Source organism: Dasypus novemcinctus, chromosome 16, assembly GCF_030445035.2.
Source record: "Dasypus novemcinctus isolate mDasNov1 chromosome 16, mDasNov1.1.hap2, whole genome shotgun sequence".
Classification (NCBI taxonomy): domain Eukaryota; kingdom Metazoa; phylum Chordata; class Mammalia; order Cingulata; family Dasypodidae; genus Dasypus; species Dasypus novemcinctus.
Window position 1 is genome coordinate 78743755 of NC_080688.1, and position 21991 is coordinate 78765745.

At 37.6% G+C, this 21991-nt stretch overlaps 1 protein-coding gene across 5 annotated transcripts in view; it reads left to right on the plus strand.

Moving 5' to 3' along the window:
- The first annotated feature begins 2120 nt into the window (after window positions 1-2120).
- RELCH (RAB11 binding and LisH domain, coiled-coil and HEAT repeat containing) overlaps window positions 2121-21991 on the plus strand; it is a 134207-nt gene continuing 114336 nt past the window's right edge. For 3 of the 5 annotated variants that reach the window (XR_011646011.1, XM_004467239.4, XM_004467240.4), the window contains exon 1: window positions 2121-3009. Coding sequence is in view for 4 of the 5 variants with exons in the window: in XM_004467239.4 (XP_004467296.1) it covers window positions 2493-3009 (517 nt within the window). In the remaining variant the exon portion in view is untranslated. The remainder of the gene's footprint in view (window positions 3010-21991) is intronic. The other 2 variants (XM_004467242.4, XM_058277851.2) reach the window with 2 other exon arrangements.

Here is a 21991-nt window from a genome sequence, read left to right on the forward strand (position 1 = left end):
TAATGTTTTGCTTGTTTGTTAAAACCCTGCCAAGTGTCCTTCAATATAAATGAATATTGCATTAATTAATAACTGACTAGTAACATTTATTGTGTACTAAATGTACTACATGTAAGGCACTGTGACAAGTACTTCATAAATGGTATTTCATCTTACCTTCCCAGTTCCACGTTCTTTCATAATCCCCTCTGACAGATGAAGCGAGACTGGGAGAAGGTAAGTAACTTTTTAAAGGACTCAGCAAATAATTGGTAAAACTGCAGTTTGAATTTAGGCTCTTCAACCTGATAAATACAATTCTCTTTAGGAACCCTGAGTGCAAGAGATTTCCAGAACTCCCACTTATCGGGTTCAGGACCAATCTCGGAAATATTGTATATAAACAATGCCTTTCTAATTATGCCTTTCTATGCCATTCACTATTCCCTCCCATTCCCCCATTTCTCACACTGGCTGCATTTTCAGTTCCTCCGGCACACTCAATTAAGATAAGGATCAGCAATCCCTTTTGCTAAGAAAACCCTAAAGGACAAAAAATTGGCTATTTTCCTATGAGCAGGGATTTTTTTTTTCTTTATGGATTTTCTTTCATATATAGCACAGAAAAAATATTTAGCATTAGACCATTAGGAATTAATGTTCTATAAAAAATACTTTTACATTCTTGACACTACAGCACTGCTAACTTTTTTTTGCAGCAACAACAACAAATCTCCCACAACCTAAATGAAATGAAAATTTTAGTTCACTGAAACTGGATAAACTGAAATTAAAGTCAATGCTCAACTGCTGGCATACCTTTACATGTAAACCGAAACCAATAACCTGACCTAAGATTATATTAGAATGCTCTATTTTAATTTTTCCACAGAGCTAAAGGAGATACTTTACTGCTTCAGTGTAATATGTAATTTACCTGTTAGTCATAATAACTTCTACCTATTTTACAGTTTATTGGAATCCGTACAATAAGGAAACCTAAACTCTGCAAAAGCGGCAATTGGTCTAACGTGTTTGTGTGTGAGAATGTGCGTGTGTGCTTGTGAAGAAAACAGAAGGTATTAGGAATAGCGCTCAAAAACTGTTGATCGAACAGTCCCTTAATCACCTCGGATTGTAATCAAGGAACGAAATAAATAATATACTTTGAACTCCCAAATTTAAAGCGTTTACTTATTTTTTATGCTAAAGCTTGGTAGGGAAATAATTCTCTAAACATCCATCTTTTAAAATAACTGAGTTTCACACAGTCAAAACCTTGGTTCCAGCCTAAATTGATTCGTCAGAAAAGCTGCAGGAATCAGTGGGGGAAAAAATGTCTTTGGTCCTAAGACAGCAGGCTTGAGTTCCTTTCAATCATTGGAGGAGTTGACTAGTCAAATCATTGAGCGTCTCTAGGCTGCAGTTTACTTAAGCTCTCTAGGGGCGGGTTGCATTTTATATTTTCAAGGCTCCCTGTTAAGCGAATTGTGCATTAAATTCTAAGTGTTTATGAAGCACCTAATAGTTTGCGGGCCAAGCCTAAGCTGTCCGGGTAGTAATAGATCGAGAACAATCCAAACTTTTTTCCTGTGGTTTCCCACCCCAACCCCCACTTTATTACAGGGCTAAGCCCGGGGCGGGAAGGCTTCTCCGGCTTCAGACACGTGGTTGAGAAAGAAAAACAGAGGAAGAAAGTCAAGTTCTGAATACTACCCTGGGCACTTGCTCCTCGAGCGGAGAAAACGTCATCAAAACACAGCAAAGAGCGAGAAAAAGTGAAGCACCGAAAGGAAAACAACCTCGTCTGTGAGGTCAGTTTCGGTGCCACCGCACCTCAGCACCCTGCTCCCCGGACTTTTCAGGCTCAGGTCCAATCTCGGAAATGAGACTTCCTCAGAGCGGAAGGTAGGACCCAGCGCCACTGACGCTCTTGAGTGGCGCTGCCCTCTGCCCCTGAAACAATCGCCAAGACGGTATCCCCGAGCCACCACCTTACCACCGGTCAACTACAAAACGCCCCCGAAATTCTACCGGTTCGGCCGCCTTCTCTCGCGATAATTTTCGAGCCACACACCCTCAGCTCCATGTCCCTTTCCTCCTCCACCAGCCAATCCTTGAGGAGTTGGGGGCGGGGCTTTGCTTTTGCGCGGAAGCGGGACCTTCAATCCCGGTTCTCTAGCTCTGGGAACCGGCGGGTCCGAGGCGGGGCTTGAGTGGAAGTGGGCGGGGTCCGGGGGCGGACATGCTCCATCTCTCGCGAGACCGGAGACCAGGAAGACGCCTGCAGAGCCTGGCTGCTGGTGCAGCGGCGGCTGAGGCAGTGACTACTGCTGCAGCAGGACCTTCTGCCTCCGAGCCCACGCCTGGTCTCCGGGTAGGGAGGCAGGGCGGAGCCGCACGGGCCTGTGGGGGTCTGGGGGGCCCGCAGTGCCCTCTGCGGTGTAAGAGACATTCGGGCTGCGGCCTGTCAGACCCAGTTAGGGAGGTGCCCATACTCCTGACAGGATAAGATGGCGGCTGGAGGTAGTGGCATTGGTGGTGGAGGCGTGAATCCTTTCCTCAGCGATTCCGAAGAGGATGACGACGAGGTAGCTGCGAACGAGGAGCGGCGGTCAGGACTTCGGCTGAGTGCTGGGGGTGGCCTAGATCTCGGCTCTGCGGGCTCGCTGTCGCCACAAGATCCGGTGGCCCTGGGGAGCTGTGCACGGCCGGGGCTCCCTGGGGAGGCGGCGGCCGCCTCGGCGCTGGGGGGCAGCGGGGAGACCCCGGCCCGACTGTCAGTTGATGCGATCGCGGCCCAGCTGTTGCGCGATCAATACTTGCTAACAGCCCTGGAGCTGCACACGGAGCTGCTGGAGAGCGGCCGCGAGCTGCCTCGGCTGCGCGACTACTTTTCCAACCCAGGCAACTTCGAAAGGCAGAGCGGGACCCCGCCTGGGGTGGGAGCTCCGGGAATCCCTGGAGCATCCTGCGCTGGAGCTGCTGGAGGTCGGGAGCCGAGTACGACGTCGGGCGGTGGACAGCTCAGTAAGCGCATGCAGCCTGTTGCCGTCCGGCGGGATTGCTGGGATTGTAAGGAGTTTTACTGGGGAGAGTGGAAATTCTGGGCGGGGTACCCAGTGTAGAAACATCTCAGGCAGCGAGAGTCGGGGGTGGGGGTGCGGAATCTTTGCGGTAGAAGCAAAAGGATCTGGCAATGACTGTTCTTCCTGCCTCCAACCCTTGCCTGAAGTTGCACTCTATTGGCGTTGGTATTTGTCAGGAACCTAGTTAATGGGCTATTAAGGGACTCCGGAAGGCGCGGGTATAAACCGGCTTATGGCTCTGTACACTTCTTTTTCTTAAATACATACTGTCAGTAATTTTCTCATTCAAAGTGTTGTTTGTCTTGCTAGAGTGCGAGTTCCTTGAGGGAAGGTGCCTGTTTATCTTGGTGTCTCATTGGTATCGAAATAAATACCGGAGAGTGAAAAGAATAGGAAATGTGGCTTTCTCTGCGAAATGAGATTCACTCTTTAACAGTCTTTCTCTTGGGGATGACTTTCTCACTCAAAAATTGCATTTTCTGTTGCACAAATTTTGTTCTCTTTAAATAAAGTAAACTTAATTCTTTTCTCTTCTTTGATTTCAGTAGTTCCAAAATTACAGGAAATCCCGGGAGGAGGGCAGGCACGTTCCAACTCTTGTCTGTCTCATAGTCATAACCCCTAACAGGCTGTTTTTCTCTGCACAAGTTAAGGAATTTACTTTTTTACCTCGCTATAATTATTTTTAGGAGTAAGAGTAATCATTTCTCCATCGTGTATTTATAACCGTTTCTTATGGCTTGAAAATGTACTATCAACGATGTACCATAGAATTCCCAGCCAGTATGTCTTTCTGGGAGGAGTCTTATTTTCCCATTCTGATGGTATGAGGTGTTTTAGTGTGTGGTATTAGGCCATCAGCAAATGTTAACTACACAATTTTAAAACTGAAGCCTAATTGATCATTTTTCACTCTCTTTTCCACTATACCTTTGAATGGTGCCAGTGACTTATAACGTCAAACTTAGATGTAGTCAAAGTGCAAAGAATGCATTTGCTCAAAAGGTTAATCTTAAGCACATTTTCCCTTTGGCCATGGAATGTTCTCAGTTGGTTTAACTTAGTTACTCAATATGTAGTCTAATCATCCTTTTCAGGAAGATATTTTCTTATCGCTGCCCTTTAAGACAATATAACGTGACAAAAACAGCGCTACAAAATTATGATGATGTTTTTCTAAGATTTATAAATTATCTAATAATGATCATCTTCACCTGGCCAGCTCTTACTAATTCATCAAGACCCAGCTCAGATGTCACCTCTGTAAAGGTTTCTGATATTCTCCCGGCCTAGCTAGGTGTTTGGTTCTTTCAATATATTTCTTTAAAATTTAGCCTTTACTTTCTTTTGTATTTTATTTGTTGACATTATCATTTTCTCTATTAGATAGTATGTTGTGGAGGGACATCTTTATATTCTTCACACTTCTTACATTTAGTTCCTGGCCTTCTTTTGAAAACTATTGAATTGCAGCTGCTGTATTTTCTCCTCTGTTACTGTAATGAAATGAATTATTCTTTAGTTCATATCTTCTATTAATTTAATTTTAAAGAATTGCTTTACCTTTTTAGTCTACCTTATTGATTTGATATTGTTTATGGTGAGAATTTCCTCTCAGTTATAATACTTTTTATGAAAGTGTTATAATTTAGACTATTGTAGCAATATTTTACGGTGAAAACTGACTATTACATTTTAAAAATTTGTTTTATTATTTTTTTTTTGGAGGCACAAGGGATTGAACTCAGGACATGGGAAGCAGGTGCTCAAACCACTAAGCTACACCTGCTCCCTATTATAGGTTTTATTCTTGAAATAACTTAGGTCCATGATTAAAAATTATAAATTTCTTTGCACTACCACTAAGTAGTCATGTGTTCTTGTGCTTTTTTAATCCTCATCTATTTGGACCATTTTTTCATATAGTAAATGGAAAGTTACTATATATTTAAGTAATTACAAAGCAAATTAAATTCAGGGCACAAAGTTATAAAATATAGATGAGCAATAGGGGAAAGAAGCAAAATTATCCAGTTCTCACCACTCCCTGTTAACTGCTTTTCCTCTCTTGTCTAACCATATATTTTAAAAAGCAAAAATTGGATTAAACTGTTTTACATAGATTTATACTTAGCCTATGAATGTTTTTTCATGTCACTAAGTATTTTATAACAATTTTAAATGTCATAATGGTATTGCATTATATAAATATTCTTAATTAATTCAACAAGCTTTTATTTTCAGACATTTAGATTTCTCAGTTTTTCCCTATTGAAAACAAATTTGTGATGAGTATCCTTTTAACTATGTCTTTTCACCCATCCAGAATTATTTCTATAGGATAAATTATGGGAAATGGAATTACTGGATCAGCAGTCATTTTAAAAATTGAAATATTTTGATTAGTATAGGCAGGTTGCCTTCCAAAAATGATTTTACTTATTTTCATTTATTTTATTAATGTAGGAAAATGTGCATCTGAAAGGCTTTCTTGTTGGCTTCCATATGAACTTGTTTGGAGTTTCAGTGATTTTATCTAAATGACTTTTTAAAAATTTCATCTATCCTCCCTTCCTGGTTTCTTTTCCTCCCTTCATCCTTGACTTACAAGTACCAGCCTTTGAGTCCTTCCTACCAGTCTCTTTTTTTTAAAACTTTAAATAATAGAATGATGAGAATAACAATTTCAAAAGTGTATTTCTTACAAAAATGAGCACCCAAAGCTTTTTATTTCCTTCATTTCATCCATTCTATGATGCATGTTTTTTTCACTTTATAATGTCTCTGAAATTCAGAGGTGGCTTATAACCAATGATGTATCATAGTTTATTTAGTAGCTTTTTTTTCATTGTTACATAAAATAATAGTGCAGGTTGTAGCTGATGGCATCTTAGATTGGATCGTATAGGGTTTATGCTTTCTGTAGTGGGGATTTGAATTGAGGTTTATAAAAAGTCGCTATTGAGACATGTTATATGTCATGGTGATACAGTTCTTTTATTGAGAAAACTGGAAATATTAGAAATACAAAAATTTCTTGTTTCATACTTTATATTGTAATAATATTAAAAAATATATTATTGAGAACCTTCCACACAGAAAGCTTATTTTATTTAGGCACTTCAGTATGTTATTTAATTCTTGTAGTGACCTTACAAATGAAATATTCCAATTTTACAAAAGCAGTTGTGCAGTCTTTATAGGTGTAATCTAAGTCTATTATGAGCCTCTTTTTTTTTTCAAACCGTCTCACAGGTTTAAAAAAGAAAACCAGCAAATTGCAGTATGTTTTCTATCCTCAAACTATTACCCTTTACAGGGAAAAAGAAAAATAAGGAGGAAATAGTAAGTGGGTTTTTACATGTTCGCTGTTAATTTTTATACCACCTTCTATTGTAGGTGTTGGTATCCTCATTGTACAGATGGCAACACTAAGGCTCAGAGAATTTATATAACTTGCCCAAGTTCATAAAATCTTTTAAGTGGTATAGTTAGGGTTCAAACCAGATTTTGCCTGACTCCAAATCTCTTGAGCTTTTTCTTCTCTTTATTGCCCCATAAAATAAGTTTTATGATACTCTCTTATCATACTGGCTGTTACTAGGTCATGTTTTTAGCAGTACTTGACATTCAGCTCAAAAGAAATAGGAAATTTCTTTTTTAAGTCTAGGGCGCCATGCTATACCTGATCCAAAAAGATATTTCACTCTTAACATTTGCTGTGATTTGAAAATGTACCTTGATGGCAGGCTAGTTAGCATTTGTAAATATTATTTGACAGGTACTATATTTTTCCATCAAGTTTGAGGTTAAATTTACATACAATAAAATGTATCCTTTTCAAGTGTATAGATCAATAAGTTTTAACAAATATATTCAAATTTAACAATTACCACAATTAAAATATAGAAAATTTCCATCATTTCCAAAATTCCTTTATGTTTCTTTATACTCAGTACCCCTACTCCCATCCCTAGATAATTACTAATCATGTAGAACAGGAATTTTCAACCAGGGCACTACTGACATTTTGGGTCTGATAATTCGTCATTGTGGGAGCTGTCCTTTGCATTGTAGGATGCTTAGCAACTCTGGCCTCTACGCACTAGATGCCAGTAGCATGTCCCTTTCCCTCAACCCTACTCCCAGTGGTGACAACCAAATTTGTCCAGACATTACCAAATGTCCCTGGCCAGGGATAGGGGGACAGAATTCCCCCTGGTTGAGAACCGTTTCTATAGATAAGTTTTGCCTGTTAATAAAATTTCATGTAAATAGAATAAAAAAAGTATATATTTTTTTGTATCTGGCTTCTGCTCAGCATAATATATTTGAAATTCGTATTTTTGTATGTATTAGAGTTCATTTTTATTGCTGAATACTCAATATATATACTATAATTGGTTTATCGATTCACCTATTAGACATTTGTATTATTTTCAGCTATTCTTAATAAAACTGCCATGTACATGCTTTTACATATTTTACATAGATATATGTTTTCATTTCTTTTGGGTAAGAGCTAGGAGTAGAATTGCTGGGTCATATAATTAGTATATGCTTGAATTTATAAGAAACTGCCAAACTATCTTCCAAAGTGGCTGTATCATTTTAAACTTCCACCAGATGTGTCCCACCACATCCTCACATATACTTGGTATTTCAGGCTTTTTAACTGAAGTCATTCCATTGAGGATGAACTGTTATCACCTTGTGGTTTTTAGGGAGAGGTAGTAGATTTTAAACATTTTTTATTTTGAAATATTTCAAACTTAAAGGAAATTTGATGAATTAATATAAAAATTGTACAGTAAATTCCAGTATACCCATATTCACCAATGTCATTGTGGTTTTAATTTCCATTTCTCTGATGACTCATGATGAACCTATTTGCTGTGCTTGGCATATATTTCATGAAGTGTCTATTCATATCTTTTGCCCATTTTTTAAATTAAGGTTTTTTTTGGTGTGTGTGTGCTATTGTTATTTAAAAAAAAAATTTTTTTAAGGGGGATGCTATTATTAAGTTGTAAAAGTTGCCCAAGTCCTTTATCAAATATGTATGTTGTAAATATATTCTCCCAGTTTTTGGCTTGCCTTTTCATAATGTCTTTTAAACAGAAGTTTTTAATTTCATGAAGTCAAATTTATCAGTTTTTTTTTTTAATGGTTCTTGGTCTTTGTGTTCTATATAAAAAATATTTGCCTACCCCAAGATTGCAAAGATTTTCTCATGTATTTTATTCTACACCTTTTGTAGTTGAAACTTTTATTTTTGAGTCCCTGATGATAGAACTATATTTTGGCGTAGGTATCATGGAAAGAAAGAGAAGAGCTATTACTTCACTTTGGGCCAGACATTTATAACACAAACTTTTTAGTACAGTTTAAGTACAAATGTGTTGTATATGTAAAAAATATCAATGCCTGTAAATACCTTAATTGAGTCAGAAAATAGATAAATGCTGAAATATTTCTCCTGTAAAACTGTGCTTAGTAACTATCTTCTGAGGAGTGTGAATAACTTCCTGTTCACACAAATTATATTTTAGGAAATCTGAGGATAAATACTTATGACTGAGCTACTGCCCATTTTTAAAGGTTTTCTGTATTAATTCTAGCATGCTGATTGTTGCTAGTTGGGTTATGATTTTATAATAGAGACTCAATAAGCTCTTGTTGGTTGTTTACAGTGTAAAGATTGTAGTATGGATTATCTAACAGTTATTTTTGTTTTTGTTTATATTTTGATTGGTATGTATCTGATCTGAAAATTCAAAATATATTTCAAAATAATAAATGTATAACCTAAAAGTATTCTTTCCTTAGTAAGTTTAAAAATAATTTAATTTTGCAAGATCTAGTGACTTATTGCCCTAAACATCTGCTGAATATTTAAGGTTTATATTGTAATATAGTAGTGCTTTTAACATATGTTAAGAAGTCTTTTTTACTGTGTTTAATAGTTTTTTCCTTTCTTTTTTTTTTTAAACACGCCAGTTTTATTAATACATATTAATAAAGCATACAATCCATCCAGAGTGTCTTTTTTTATTGAACAGAGGAATAATCCAGATTTATAAAACATCTAAACAGTAAAAGCTTAATGTTTACAGATTTGATGTTTTAGTAGAAGATTATCTCTTTAAGTAAATAGAATAACTTTTAACAAATGTTCTAAGGAAGTCTTGTGTTTGATAAAGTGTTGCAGTATCATTGCAATATTCCTGCTAGATCTACTTGATGAACTAACTATATACATATATATATACACACACACACCCCAGATATTTATTTGTTTTTTTTTAAGGTTATTTATTTATTTATTTCTCCCCACCCCCCTGCCCCCGTTGTCTGTTCTCTGTCTATTTGCTGTGTCTTCTTCGTCCGCTTCTGTTGTCAGCAGCAGGGGAATCTGTTTCTTCTTGTTGCATTATCTTGTGTCAGCTCTCCGTATGGGCGGCGCTATTCTTAGGCAGGCTGCACTTTCTTTAGTTCTGGGCGGCTCTCCTTACGGGGAGCATTCCTTGTGCATGGGGCTCCCCTACGTGGGGGACACCCCTGTGTGGCTTGGCACTCCTTGCGTGCATCAGCACTGTGCGTGGGCCAGCTCCACGCGGGTCAAGGAGGCCCTGGGTTTGAACCACGGACCTCCCATGTGGTAGACGGACACCCTAACCGCTGGGCCAAGTCCACTTCCCCACACCCAGATATTTATACTTTTTTCCTATTTTTGCCAGTTGAGCCAAAATAACTTCCATTTAATAATTATTTTGTTTTGCAATTAGGTTGCAAGATAAAAATTGTGGCAATGACACCGATTAACACTAAGCAGATTGTAGTAATTTAGCCAGAGGAATGTGGTTCCAATTGAAGCTTTAGTCCCTAATCACACCTGGGCTATAATTTCTTAGATTGAGCCCAGTTCTTTTTGCACAGTATAGAAATTAAATGGTCAAGTGGGGAGGGCAAATGCCTTATGCCTTTCATATAATGAATTTCTTTTATTATGTACATACCGTGCTTCAAATTTTTATAAATCAGAAGAGAGCAATTGATGATTGAATGTAAATGTTTCACCTGAAAGCCTGCAGCCTTCTGGAGTCATCTTCCTCCTTTTTTATGATCTTCTGTCTAATGATCCTATCTTTTCTCAAAACTCTTTGAGTATACATCTCTTACTATGCTCAGTGTTCCTTTCTTAATTTCATCAATGTTGAGATGACATGATTGCTTTCTTCCCAAATTCCCATCTCTTCTACATTCAAATTACTTCTTTTCTGTTAGGTTAGAATTGGGTTCATTGCTTCCTCTGCCTTCTGAGAGAGAAAATGTCAATAGAATATGTCTACAATTTAATAGGTTCACTGTTTTTAGCTGAATGAGACTTTTCACTATTGTCTGGACCATAGTCATTCTTAAATATATTGGTTGCATAACTCGTTTTTCTTGTCTGTGCCTTTCCAGTAGCTTGAAAATTATTACTTCTTTTGGAAATTTAATCAGATATTTTAAGTGCCTAGTATAGTGACTTGAATATGGTTGGAATTAAACATTTGTACATTAGTCGATATTATTAAATTGTTCTGTCAATTAAGGATCATTAGAGTTCCAGACAAGATTAGTACATGCATGCCCTTAGGTTAATACTCTTGGTGGAGAGACAAGACTAACACATGAAAGAACTATAGAATAGTCAACTGTCATATAGATAATTGTATAAATGTTTAGATAAAGAAAAATCATTGTGGTAATGAAATGGCCTTTGTGGAGAAAATAAAATTTTTTGACCCTCAAAAATGGGTAAATTTTGAATCAAATAGTAACATTATTTGGCCCTATTTGGACTTTTTATCCTATATAAGGAAAGGAAAATGAAGTGAGGATTTTTTAAAAAAGATCATTATTTTATAATTTGCTTTGTTTAATGCATCCTCTGGGAACATAAAGCTCTCTACATACCGTTATCTAACTTACCACTTACTGATTCCATTTGGGTAATTGTAAAGCTGTAGTATGATATTTCAAACTGTTATGGTACTCTAAAAGGAAGCAAGATAGGGATATTAATATGGGAAAGCAGATTTTATTTCTGGCAAAATTTAAATTACACTTCTTATTTTTCAAATAAAAAAATCAGGGATGATTTCCAGAATTTTTTTTTTAAACCTTGGTTTGAAAAACCTTACAGAATTGGTATAATTTTCCATTTTGTTTGGTATTTTTGAGGCTGAAAACTAAATTTGGTTAATTTGTTTTTATATAGCTTTTAACTGCCCTACATGCCCCCTCTCCCCCCAATCATGGGTAATGATTATCAACTGGAAAAGAACATTTACCTTGATATAAAAATGCAATCTATTTAAATCTGTATTACAAATATCAGTTGAGAAAGGTCTTAAATATTAAAGGCCTATTTTTTTTCTCAAAAGAAGTTTTATGGCTGCCACCCAGATTTGATGGGTAAAATGTGTTTTTTTACTTATTTGTATATCTGAAACATACTTGTTGATGTATTAATAAAGCATGTTTTGCTTTTTGGTCATGTTTTGAACACAACGGTTCTTTGATTTTGGGAGGATTTGCTTATACTTGGTTGATCTGCTTCAAATCTTTTATGTAAGTATTTGTTAAGAATAGATTCCTCATAGATTTTTAAAAAATTTCCCCTACCCCCTTGCAGCTTGCTTGCTGTCTGCTTTCTGTATTTTTGCTTGTCTCCCTTTTTTTTGTTGCATCACCTTGCTGAGTTGGCTCTCTGCGGCATCTGCGGCTCTTGCGGGCTGGGTAGCTCTCTGCAGTGTGCAGGCAAGCCTGCCTTCACAAGGAGGCCCTGGGACGCGAACCCAGGGCCTCCTATAGTGTAGATGGGAGCCCACCTGAGTGAGCCACAGCTGCTTCCCTCCTCATAGATTTTTGAGAAATGAATACCCAATTCACTTGAATATAGCAACAATATTTACTAAGATTTAACAAAAGTAACACTTTACAGGAGGGATCAAGGACAATAATCTAAAGCTAATGGGTTTGGATTATAGCAAGACACATGGTTGATTTCAATATTGATATGAACAAATAGAGATATATGGGCTTTATAAGAGTAGCTCTGGGAAGGTGTGTAACTGATAAAGTCCATACCAGCTATAGTTGTTTTTTCTCAAAGGAGATAATGGGGATTGAACCCGGGACATACATGGGAAGCGGGTCACTCAAACCACTGAGTGGGGAACCCACTTTCCCCAGTTACAGTTTTTAACTTGGCCCATTTGAAGACCACTGGACTTATAGTACCAATTACTGATATTCAGTTCTGCCTCTGCCACTTATCAGCTCTGTAACCCTGGGTAAATCACAGTTTTTTTAGCCTTTTTTGTTTTTTCTTAGTCACAGGGTCTTAGTAAAGATCACATGATAGCAGGTATGTGAAAGGACTACAAAACTCATTTTTTAATGATTTCCTTTTACGAGAAATGTATGTAGCATTGAAGGAAAACTAGATCAGATTTGCTGATGATCAAAGGTTGGGAAAGATAGGTGATGTCTAACAGTACTAATTAATTGCATTAAACTGAGTTGATGGATATATAGTGTGCTAATTAAAAGAATAGCGGTTCCACTATGTTTCTGCTTACTGCAAAACCCGTATTTCTTTTTTTTAGAAAAAGATTTATTTATTTATTTAATTCTCCCCCTCCCCTGCTTGTCTGTTCTCTGTGTCTATTTGCTGCGTCTTGTTTCTTGGTCCGCTTCTGTTGTCGTCAGCAGCACGGGAACTGTGGGCGGCGCCATCCCTGGGCAGGCTGCACTTTCTTTCACACTGGGCGGCTCTCCTTACGGGGCGCACTCCTTGCGCGTGGGGCTCCCCTACACGGGGGACACCCCTGCGTGGCACGGCACTCCTTGCGCACATCAGCACTGTGCATGGACCAGCTCCACACGAGTCAAGGAGGCCCAGGGTTTGAACCGCGGACCTCCCATGTGGTAGACGGATGCCCTAACCACTGGGCCAAGTCCGTTTCCCCAAAAACAGTATTTCTCACTGAAAAGATAGTTTAAAAAGCAAATACTATTAACCACAGTGCTTGAAATCCACTTGAGAAATTTGAAATTTGAATGACCAGCCTAAGTAACATCAAAGACGTCTGCTGATTCTAAAGGAAAAGATAGCATCAAATAGTGGATTATTCTATAGTGGGACCTTGCTTGAATCCTTTTGCTGTGTGACCTTGGGCAATTATTTAATCTCTCTGTGCCTCTGTTTCTTAATTTGTAAAATCAGGGATAATAGTACCTACCTCATGGGTTGCTGTGAAAGTAAGCTGAGTTAATTTTTGTATAAGTCATTGGCAGAGAGCAAGATTATATAAGTATAAAATTGTTTAAAGGCAAACATTGTTAAGATTCTGTAATGGTTTATTAAAAACTACTACCATACAGTTAATGTGCTGTATTTTATGTTGTAAAGGTATTTTACCTACATTTTAGAGATACCTTCATTTTATTTATGTAAATTATGTTTTAAATCTAATTTCTTGTTATTGTGTTTTTCTGAGGCATTGGTTAGTTACTCAAATTATATAAAGGAGATTTGTTGTAAGCAGGTGAAGTAGGCCAGACAAGAGAATAGAGAGTGATAAAGACTGTGCCAAACTGTAGAACATATGTCTTTCTCAAGCGGCATTCATTCTTCAGGCTTTAATTGCCTTGTAGAACTTTAGACTCAATTTGGTCATAAATAAAGATTTTTATGTGACACTCCCATCTTTAAATGTTGGTAAATAACTTCTCTGTTCTTTTCTCTTCTCCCTTTCTTTTTTCTTCAATTTCTTACAGGCTAAGTAAAACATGATTGGGAGGGCTCTGAATATTGCCCAAAGGCTACCAATTTGGAACTTTTCATATAGATTTTAGTTTTTTTGATAAAATTATTACAGATTCTCCATTCAGCAAGCTATTACCTCTCCAGCTTTGTGTATATTTATCAATGTTATGACGAAAAACAGATTAACATTCAAGGAAGTAAGCAGGGCTATACAGGGAGCTGAGACCAATTTTTTTTTATACTAACAGCTTTGTAGCTATACACCAATTATCTCTATCATAGCTATTTTTTGACTCCCTATTACCATAGGTTATGTTCTTTTCCTGGAATGTGCTCCTCTGTTCTTTACAGTCTGGGTAAGGATTCAAGCTGATTTTTTTCTTTGTGGGTAGATGTGTGAGTAAGAATTGACCAAAGAAAGTAGGGCGGAATGATGAGAGGGAAGTATGTACTGTCAAAATCTCTAGTGATATTTTATCATCATACTTAACAATTAATTTAATATTTGTATTTCCTACTGTTTAATAAATTACAATGGTAAGGATACTGATTTTAGTCTCTAAGCTTCTAAATAAAAAATCCATATTAGAAAGGTAGTCTGTATAAATAGGCAGTTTTTGAATCTACAATCTCTGGACTCTACCTGACAGATTTTCACTATGAGCAGTGTTGTCTTCTGAGTGTAGTCTTGATCAAAATATGTGTGATAGAAAAGTTGTAAAGTAACATGCACCATTGATAGCAACCTCTTTTGAAAGTAATTTGGGAATATATGTCACATTTTAAAGTATATGTATCCTTTAATCTCCAATTCTATTTCTATAATTTATTATAAACATTCCTCTTTAATAAAAACAAATAAACCTAGTGTTACAGCTTTTACAAGTAAAGTTGTTAAACACCGAAAACAGGGAAGTGGATTTGGCTCAACAGATAGAGCATCTGCCTACCACATGGGAGGTCCAGGGTTCAAACCCAGGGCCTCCTGACCCTGTATGGTGATCTGGTCCACATGCAGTGCTGATGCACACAAGGAGTGCCATGCCATGCAGGTGTGTCCCCCGCATAGGGGAGCCCCATGCACAAGGAGTGCGCCCTGTAAGGAGAACTGCCCCGGCAAAAAGGGTGCAGCCTGCCCAGGACTGGCGCCGCACACACGGAGAGCTGATACAGCAAGGTGATGCAACAAAAAGAGACACAGATTCCTGGTGCCGCTGACAAGAATACAGGTGGACACAGAAGAACACACAGCAAATGGACACAGCAGACAAGGGGGCGGGGGAGAAATAAATTTAAAAATCTTATAAAAAAAAAAAAAAGACTGAAAACCACCTAAATGTGCAACAAGAGAGGACTGGTTAATTAAAACAGAAAAATATGTATATACTAATGTGGAATGATCACCAAGATTTATTAGACTGGTGTAAAAGTAATTGTGGTTTTGCATTGTTGAAATTTGCCCTTTGATATTGATATATGTTCTTAAGTAAATGTGGTTATGTTATACATCATTTTAATGTGCATTTCTTTGTTTTTTTTGCTAATGACTTATTACTTGCTATTATTTATTTTCAACTATAGAAATGATATTAGACAAAAAGCAAATTCGAGCGATTTTCTTATTTGCGTTCAAAATGGGTCATAAAGCAACAGAGAAAACTAGCAACATCAACAATGCATTTAGCCAGGAACTGCTAACGAATGTACACTGCAATGGTTGTTCAAGAAGTTTTGCAAAGAAGATGAGAGCCTTGAATATGAGGAGCATAGTGATGGGCCATCAAAAGCTGACAACAACCAATTGAGAGCAGTCACCAAAACTGATCCTGTCACAACTACACAAGAAGTTGCCAAAGAACTCAACGTCGACCATTCTATTGTCTTTCAGCATTTGAAGCAAATTGGTAAGGTGAAAAAGCTCTAAGTGGGTGCCTCATGAGCTGACTGAAAATAAAAAAATCGTTTTGAAGTGTCGTCTTTTCTTGTTTTATGCAACAACAGTGAACCATTTCTCGATTGGAGTGTGATGTGTGATAAGTGGATTTTTTTTTCCCACTCTAATCCATATTTTATTCCTCTATCCTGAGGACCCTGGGATGGCAATGTCCACTCCACCTCTAAATCAAGAGGGTCTTAGATCCCACATGGCTAATGGATGCCATTCTCCTGATTGCAGTTGTAGACTCTCGGTTCCCTGGTGTGGTGGTTGACCATCTTCACCTCCCTGTTAGCTGACCTGGGTAAGTCCAATGAACCAGAGCATAGGTATTGCAACTATGCTGAGGCTCAGGGCCCAGCTGGCACATGGACAGTCCAGAGATTCAAGTCTCCTGAGCATATACCAACCCCAACACCAACCACAGGTTCAGTAAAAGTGACAGAAGAGGCATGCTCAGAGAGGTCACATCTGAGTTCAACTCCATCACACTCAGGAGCACAAATTCCAAAGTAGGGCCGACTGGCAAGCACTGAACTCCAGAGCCATCTGCCATCACTGTAGAACATGTGTGTCTCTGTAGCCCTCAGGAGTACCAGTACCTGGGGCTGTATCTACTTAGGCTCTCTCTGGGTTCCTGCTGAGATGTGCGTAAACGCAACTCCTCTGATGACCTCCTGGCTCATTTTAAAGTCTCTTAGCCATATAAACTCTACTGTCGTCATCATTTCCCCCTTTGATTCAAGGTCTTTTTCTAGTTGCATCACCAGCTGGTGTTCAACAATCCCCAAGTGCAAGGGCAAAGACCAGTGAGAAGGATGGTCTAATGATGGCCCTTGATACTGATGACTATGCTTATGAACCTGTGTGCTTGAAATTTCAACTATGCCTAGAGCTGCAGGGTGCCTAAGAGTAACCCCCTGAGAGCCTCCATGTTACTCAAATGTGGCCACTTCTCTAAGCATGGGACATGACTTCTGGGGATGAGCCTCCCTGGTGCCTATGGATTACTCCAAACATCAGCTGATGAAAAGTGGATTTTATATGACAACCAGTGATGACCAGCTCAGTGGATGACCGAGAAGAAGCAGCTCCAACGTACTTCCCAAAGCCAAACTTACTCCAAAAAAAGGTCATGGTCACTGGTGGTTTGCTGCCAGTCTGATCCACTACAGCTTTCTGAATCCCAGCAAAATCATTACATCTGAGAAGTATGCTCAGCAAATTAATGAGATGCACTGAAAACTGCAATGCCTGCAGCTGGCATTGATCAACAGAAAGGGCCCTATTCTTCACAACAACACCTGGCTGCACTTCACACAACTAACACTTCAAAAGTTGAGCGAATTGGGCTATGAAGTTTTGCTTCATCCTCCGTATTCACCTGACCTCTCACCAACTGACTACTACTTCTTCAAGCATGTCAACAACTTTTTGCTGGGAAAACGCTTCCACAACCAGGATGCAGAAATGCTTTCCAAGAGTTCATCGAATCCCGAAGCATAGATTTTTATGCTACAGGAATAAACAAATTATTTCTCATTGGCAAAAATGTGTTAATTGTAATGGTTCCTATTTTGATTATAATAAAGTTGTGTTTGAGTCTAGTTATAATGATTTAAAATTCACAGTCCGAAACTGCAAATCTTTTTGCATCAACCTAATATTATAAAATCAATATATGAGGATACAGCCCTTATATATGGTATGTTTCCATTTACATACAAAAGATTTGCACACAGCTAACATATTTCTAAAAGAACACATAAAATAGAGTCTAAACAATGATTGTTCCTGGAGAAGAGGATTGCAATTGGAAGGTGGGGGGTAGGCTTAACTTTTCTTTGTAGACCTTTTCTATTTTACCACATACATGTCTTAAGGTGTCAAGTAGAGATTCCAACCCAGATCACTAACTTCAATGTTTGCAATCTTTCTACTATACCAAAACACTACTTTATGTCTGCTTTAAAACACAGGTCAGCAAAAGTTCTTAGATCATTTCAGTATATGATCAGACAAAGTATCTTTTTTGTTTTTTTAAGATTTATTTTATTAATGTATTTTTTTTAAAGATTTCTTTTTTATTTCTCTCCCCTTCCCTGCCCTCCCCCCCCCCCCCGTTGTCTGCTCTCTGTGTCCATTTGCTGTATGTTCTGTGTCCTCTTGTATTCTTGTCAGTGGCACGAGGAATCTGTCTCTTTTTGTTGCGTCATCTTGCTGCATCAGCTCTCCATGTGTGCAGTGCTACTCTTTGCGCTGGGCGGCTCTCCTTATGGGGTGCACTCCTTGCACTTGGGGCTCCCCTACGTGGGGGACACCCCTGCATGGCAGGGCATTCCTTGTGCTCATCAGCACTGCACTTGGGCCAGCTCATCACATGGGTCAGGAGGCCCTGGGCTTGAACCCTGGACCTCCCATTTGTTAGGCAGATGCGCTATCCATTGAGCCAAATCCGCTTCCCTCTTCAGGTATTTCTCACCCCCCTTGTTGTTTTGCACTTGCTGTCTGTTTGTTGTGTGCTCATCTTTTTTTTGCACTGGTAACTGAATCGGGACCTCCCATGTGGGAGGGAGGTGCCCAATGTCTTGAGCCACCTCTGCTTCCACTTGTGTCTCTCATTGTGTTTCCTCATGGTATCTCTTCATTGAGTCATATTGTTGCATCTGCTTGCTGCACCAGCCCATTGTGTCAACTCACTGTCTTGCTCACCTTCTTTAGGAGGCACCAGGAACTGTACCTAAGACCTCCCATGTGGTAGGCAGGCACCCAACTGCTTGAGTCACATCTGCTTCCCAGGCAAAGTATTTTAACTCATTGAGAGTGTGTCTTATTAAGTCATTCAGGGACACTGATCTTAATGCAGAAGGCAAGCCAAGTAGTACAAAATTGATCATTTGAAAAAATAATCAAAATGGCAAACTATAGCACCACAGTAAGTCAGAAGTGAAAAATTGACCAGAAGAATCACTTTAATTAAAGGTGTCCACACATCACAGCATTAAACTTAATCGAAATCAGGACATATATTGTTCTTGGTGATTGTAAGATATATGGGCCATAGGCCAGGATCAATTAAGCCTCGAATTAGAGCCAATTAGAGCCATCAGTTCTTCTGAATGAAATTACCAAATAAGACTAAGTTAGCCTGTACTGTCACTTTTGATCTTGAAGTTTTGCTGCTTTGTGTTATCTAAGTTTCGGTCTAGTCATGGAGCATGACTTATCCTCAAGAGGAAGTAGACTACATGTTCCCATTAAGATTTTTAAAGACCCCAGCTGTCAGAAATGATGTTCATTAGTTTTTAAAGCCAGCCGGTCCTATTGTATGTGGATAAGATTTCTCAAGGTAGTATCATCAAATTTTATGTTATTACTAACCATCTCTCATTTTTCTGGTTCTGTGCTGCCATAGTTCAGGCCTTTAGCTCACATCTGGACCATCAGTTAGCCTTTTAACTGGTTCCTGTGGCTTTAGTCTCTTCCTCCATCCCTACCGTTACTTGATTTTAAAGGCTATTTGTTCAACTTCAGAGGCAAAATAAAACTTTTAAAATTGCTTCCTTCTGCCCAAAAGCAAATTTCCCAGCATTTTTTTGTTAGCAAAGTTATATATTACAGAAAAAAATTGATAAACATGTTTAAGAATTTTTTTCCATTTTGTATAATTTACTTTTTAAAATGTTATTTTGAATATGTATAATAAAGAAGTTTTCCCCGTAATTTTGCTTCTTCCTGCCTTTTGAACTGTGTTGTCCAGATATAAAACCTTTAGCCTACTCAAGTTTTTACTTACTATCCCTTGAACATGGTTTGTATTTTCCTGGCTCTGCCTTTGCTCAAATTATTTTAACTTTTCTTGGAATGCTTATCCCCTGTTCCACCTTTTCTTTTTTCCCCAGATCCTGTGCATCCTTAATGGAAGGTCCCTTTGTTCCTTCCTTTCCCTGAAGCTTCTCCATCTAGAAGTAATCTGTCAAACCTCCCAATTTGTGTATATTTGAAAACTAATTTTATATAGGCTTGTGAACTTACATGTGTTTCTAATGAAATCCAATAATACTATTGATTTTTTGTGTTACTATTTTAGCTGACTAGATTTTTTTTAAAAAGCCATTAGGGTAAAGTTCATATCTTACATGCCTTTGTTCTCTTTCACACCTGGAAGAAATACCTTTCTTAATAATATAGGCAATTTATAAATGTCTGTTTAACATGAGTATAAAGAAGAGACTGTGTTTTATTTTTGTATCACCTGTGCCTAATGTTGTGCCTGGCCCAATGTTAATGTTAAAGATATTCTCTTAGGTAGTATTATCATTTGAACGTGTAAGTTTGGAAAATTAGTCTTTACTTTTGTAGATTATTTCCTCAACTCTGCCTGAGCAGAGTAGAGTCAAGGCTGATCTTCCTGAAAACATTCAAGTATCAAGTACCAATTTGCCTGGAATCTAGAAGATCTGAACCTGAATGCCCTTACATATTAGTCAAGAGAATTAATAGTTTAGAGCTCAGGCTTTGTTATAAGAGACTTTGAGTTCATATTTCTTCTATTCTGCCACTTCCCAGTTGTATGACTCTGGATAAGACTGTTTCCTTTTCTGTAAATTCAGATGATAATGACTCTTGCATGGGGTTGTTGTGAAGATTAAATAAAGTTATCTGTGTAAAGTTTGCACAGTACCTGGCACAGAAAATTAATAATTAAAAATAATAATGAAAATATTGTTGTTAATAGTAAATCATCCTCTTTTCCTAACAACCTTTCATATGGTAATATTACCTGGCACTGTGAAGTTAAATTTTGAACCTGTGGAGAGATTTACATATCTCTCTATTGAATCAAGTTTTATTAGTTTTGCTCTTTCAATTTCAGTTTAGTGAGAGATTTTTTTTTTGTAAACTTAAATGTCTGTATTTGTTCTCCTTTCTAGATTTTTGTAATTTTGTAATTTGCAAGCAAGTTTTATATATATATGTATGTGTGTGTGTGTGTGTATATATATATAAAATTCACCCAGACTTAGTGAAAATAGTTGGGCAAATTTTTATTTATTATTATTATTATTTTAGGGTACCAGAGATTGAATCGAGGACCTTGTATGTGAGAAACAGGTGCTCAACTACTTGAGCTACTCCTGCTGTTCAATTTGGGCAAATTTTAACTTGCCTTGTTTGTCAATAAAAACATTTAAATCTCTTACTAAGTTAAAATCCTTAGACTTTGACATTTGGCTCACCATGGGATCATGTGACAGAGGAAAAGACAGTGACACTATTCAAGTCACACTAAGAGACTTGAATTCTAATCCTAGCTTGCTCATAGATTAATTTTCTTAACCCTTAACATTTTATTATTACTTTGTATTATAACATTGTGTTACTGTTACCTATGTACATGACTTAGTTCCAGAGATTTATAAGCTTATTTAAAGAAACAAGTCTTAGTGAATTTATCCTTATAAACCCCCCACATCCCACCCCCACAGGTGATTAGTAAATATTCATAGGATTAGTAAATGGCTTCAGTTTTCTCATCTGTAAAAATGAGGGTGTTGGTCTATCTCTAAGGTTCCCTGTCTCAAAATATTTTGAACATTGGGGCAAGTGAAAATGAGCCCCAACATAGGAGAAGAATTGAGAATCAGGAAAATATAAATGTGACTGTTTTACAAGTGACAGAAGTAAAAAGTTCCCCCAGACCCCCTTTTTTAAAGAATGATGTCTAGATCCTTGTATGCCCAGAAAGTCACCTGTTCCCATTAGTCTAGTTTGGAAAAAGTCTAAGTTTGTTCTTAAGTATTTTAAATCCTAACTGTATTTATTATATATTATATATAATATATATATTATATGTATATATCCAGGTATCCCAAATCATTTCAAAATTGACCTTAAGTAGTAGGAGACAGAATACCTTTTTTGTTTTACTCTGGCATGCATAAATATTGAAGGTAAATTTGTGCTATTTCCAAAGTAGAAAATTTATAGTTGGTCTTACTCCTTATAGCTTTCTTACATTAGAAAATCTTTGTCTGTTCTCCTTCTTGGACATTAATATCTAAGATCCACCATTGAGTGAATAGCATTAAAATATTTATATATGACCTCAGGATTAAATAGTTACTTTTAAGGTAAATTTATTATTAATATGTCTTTCTATTT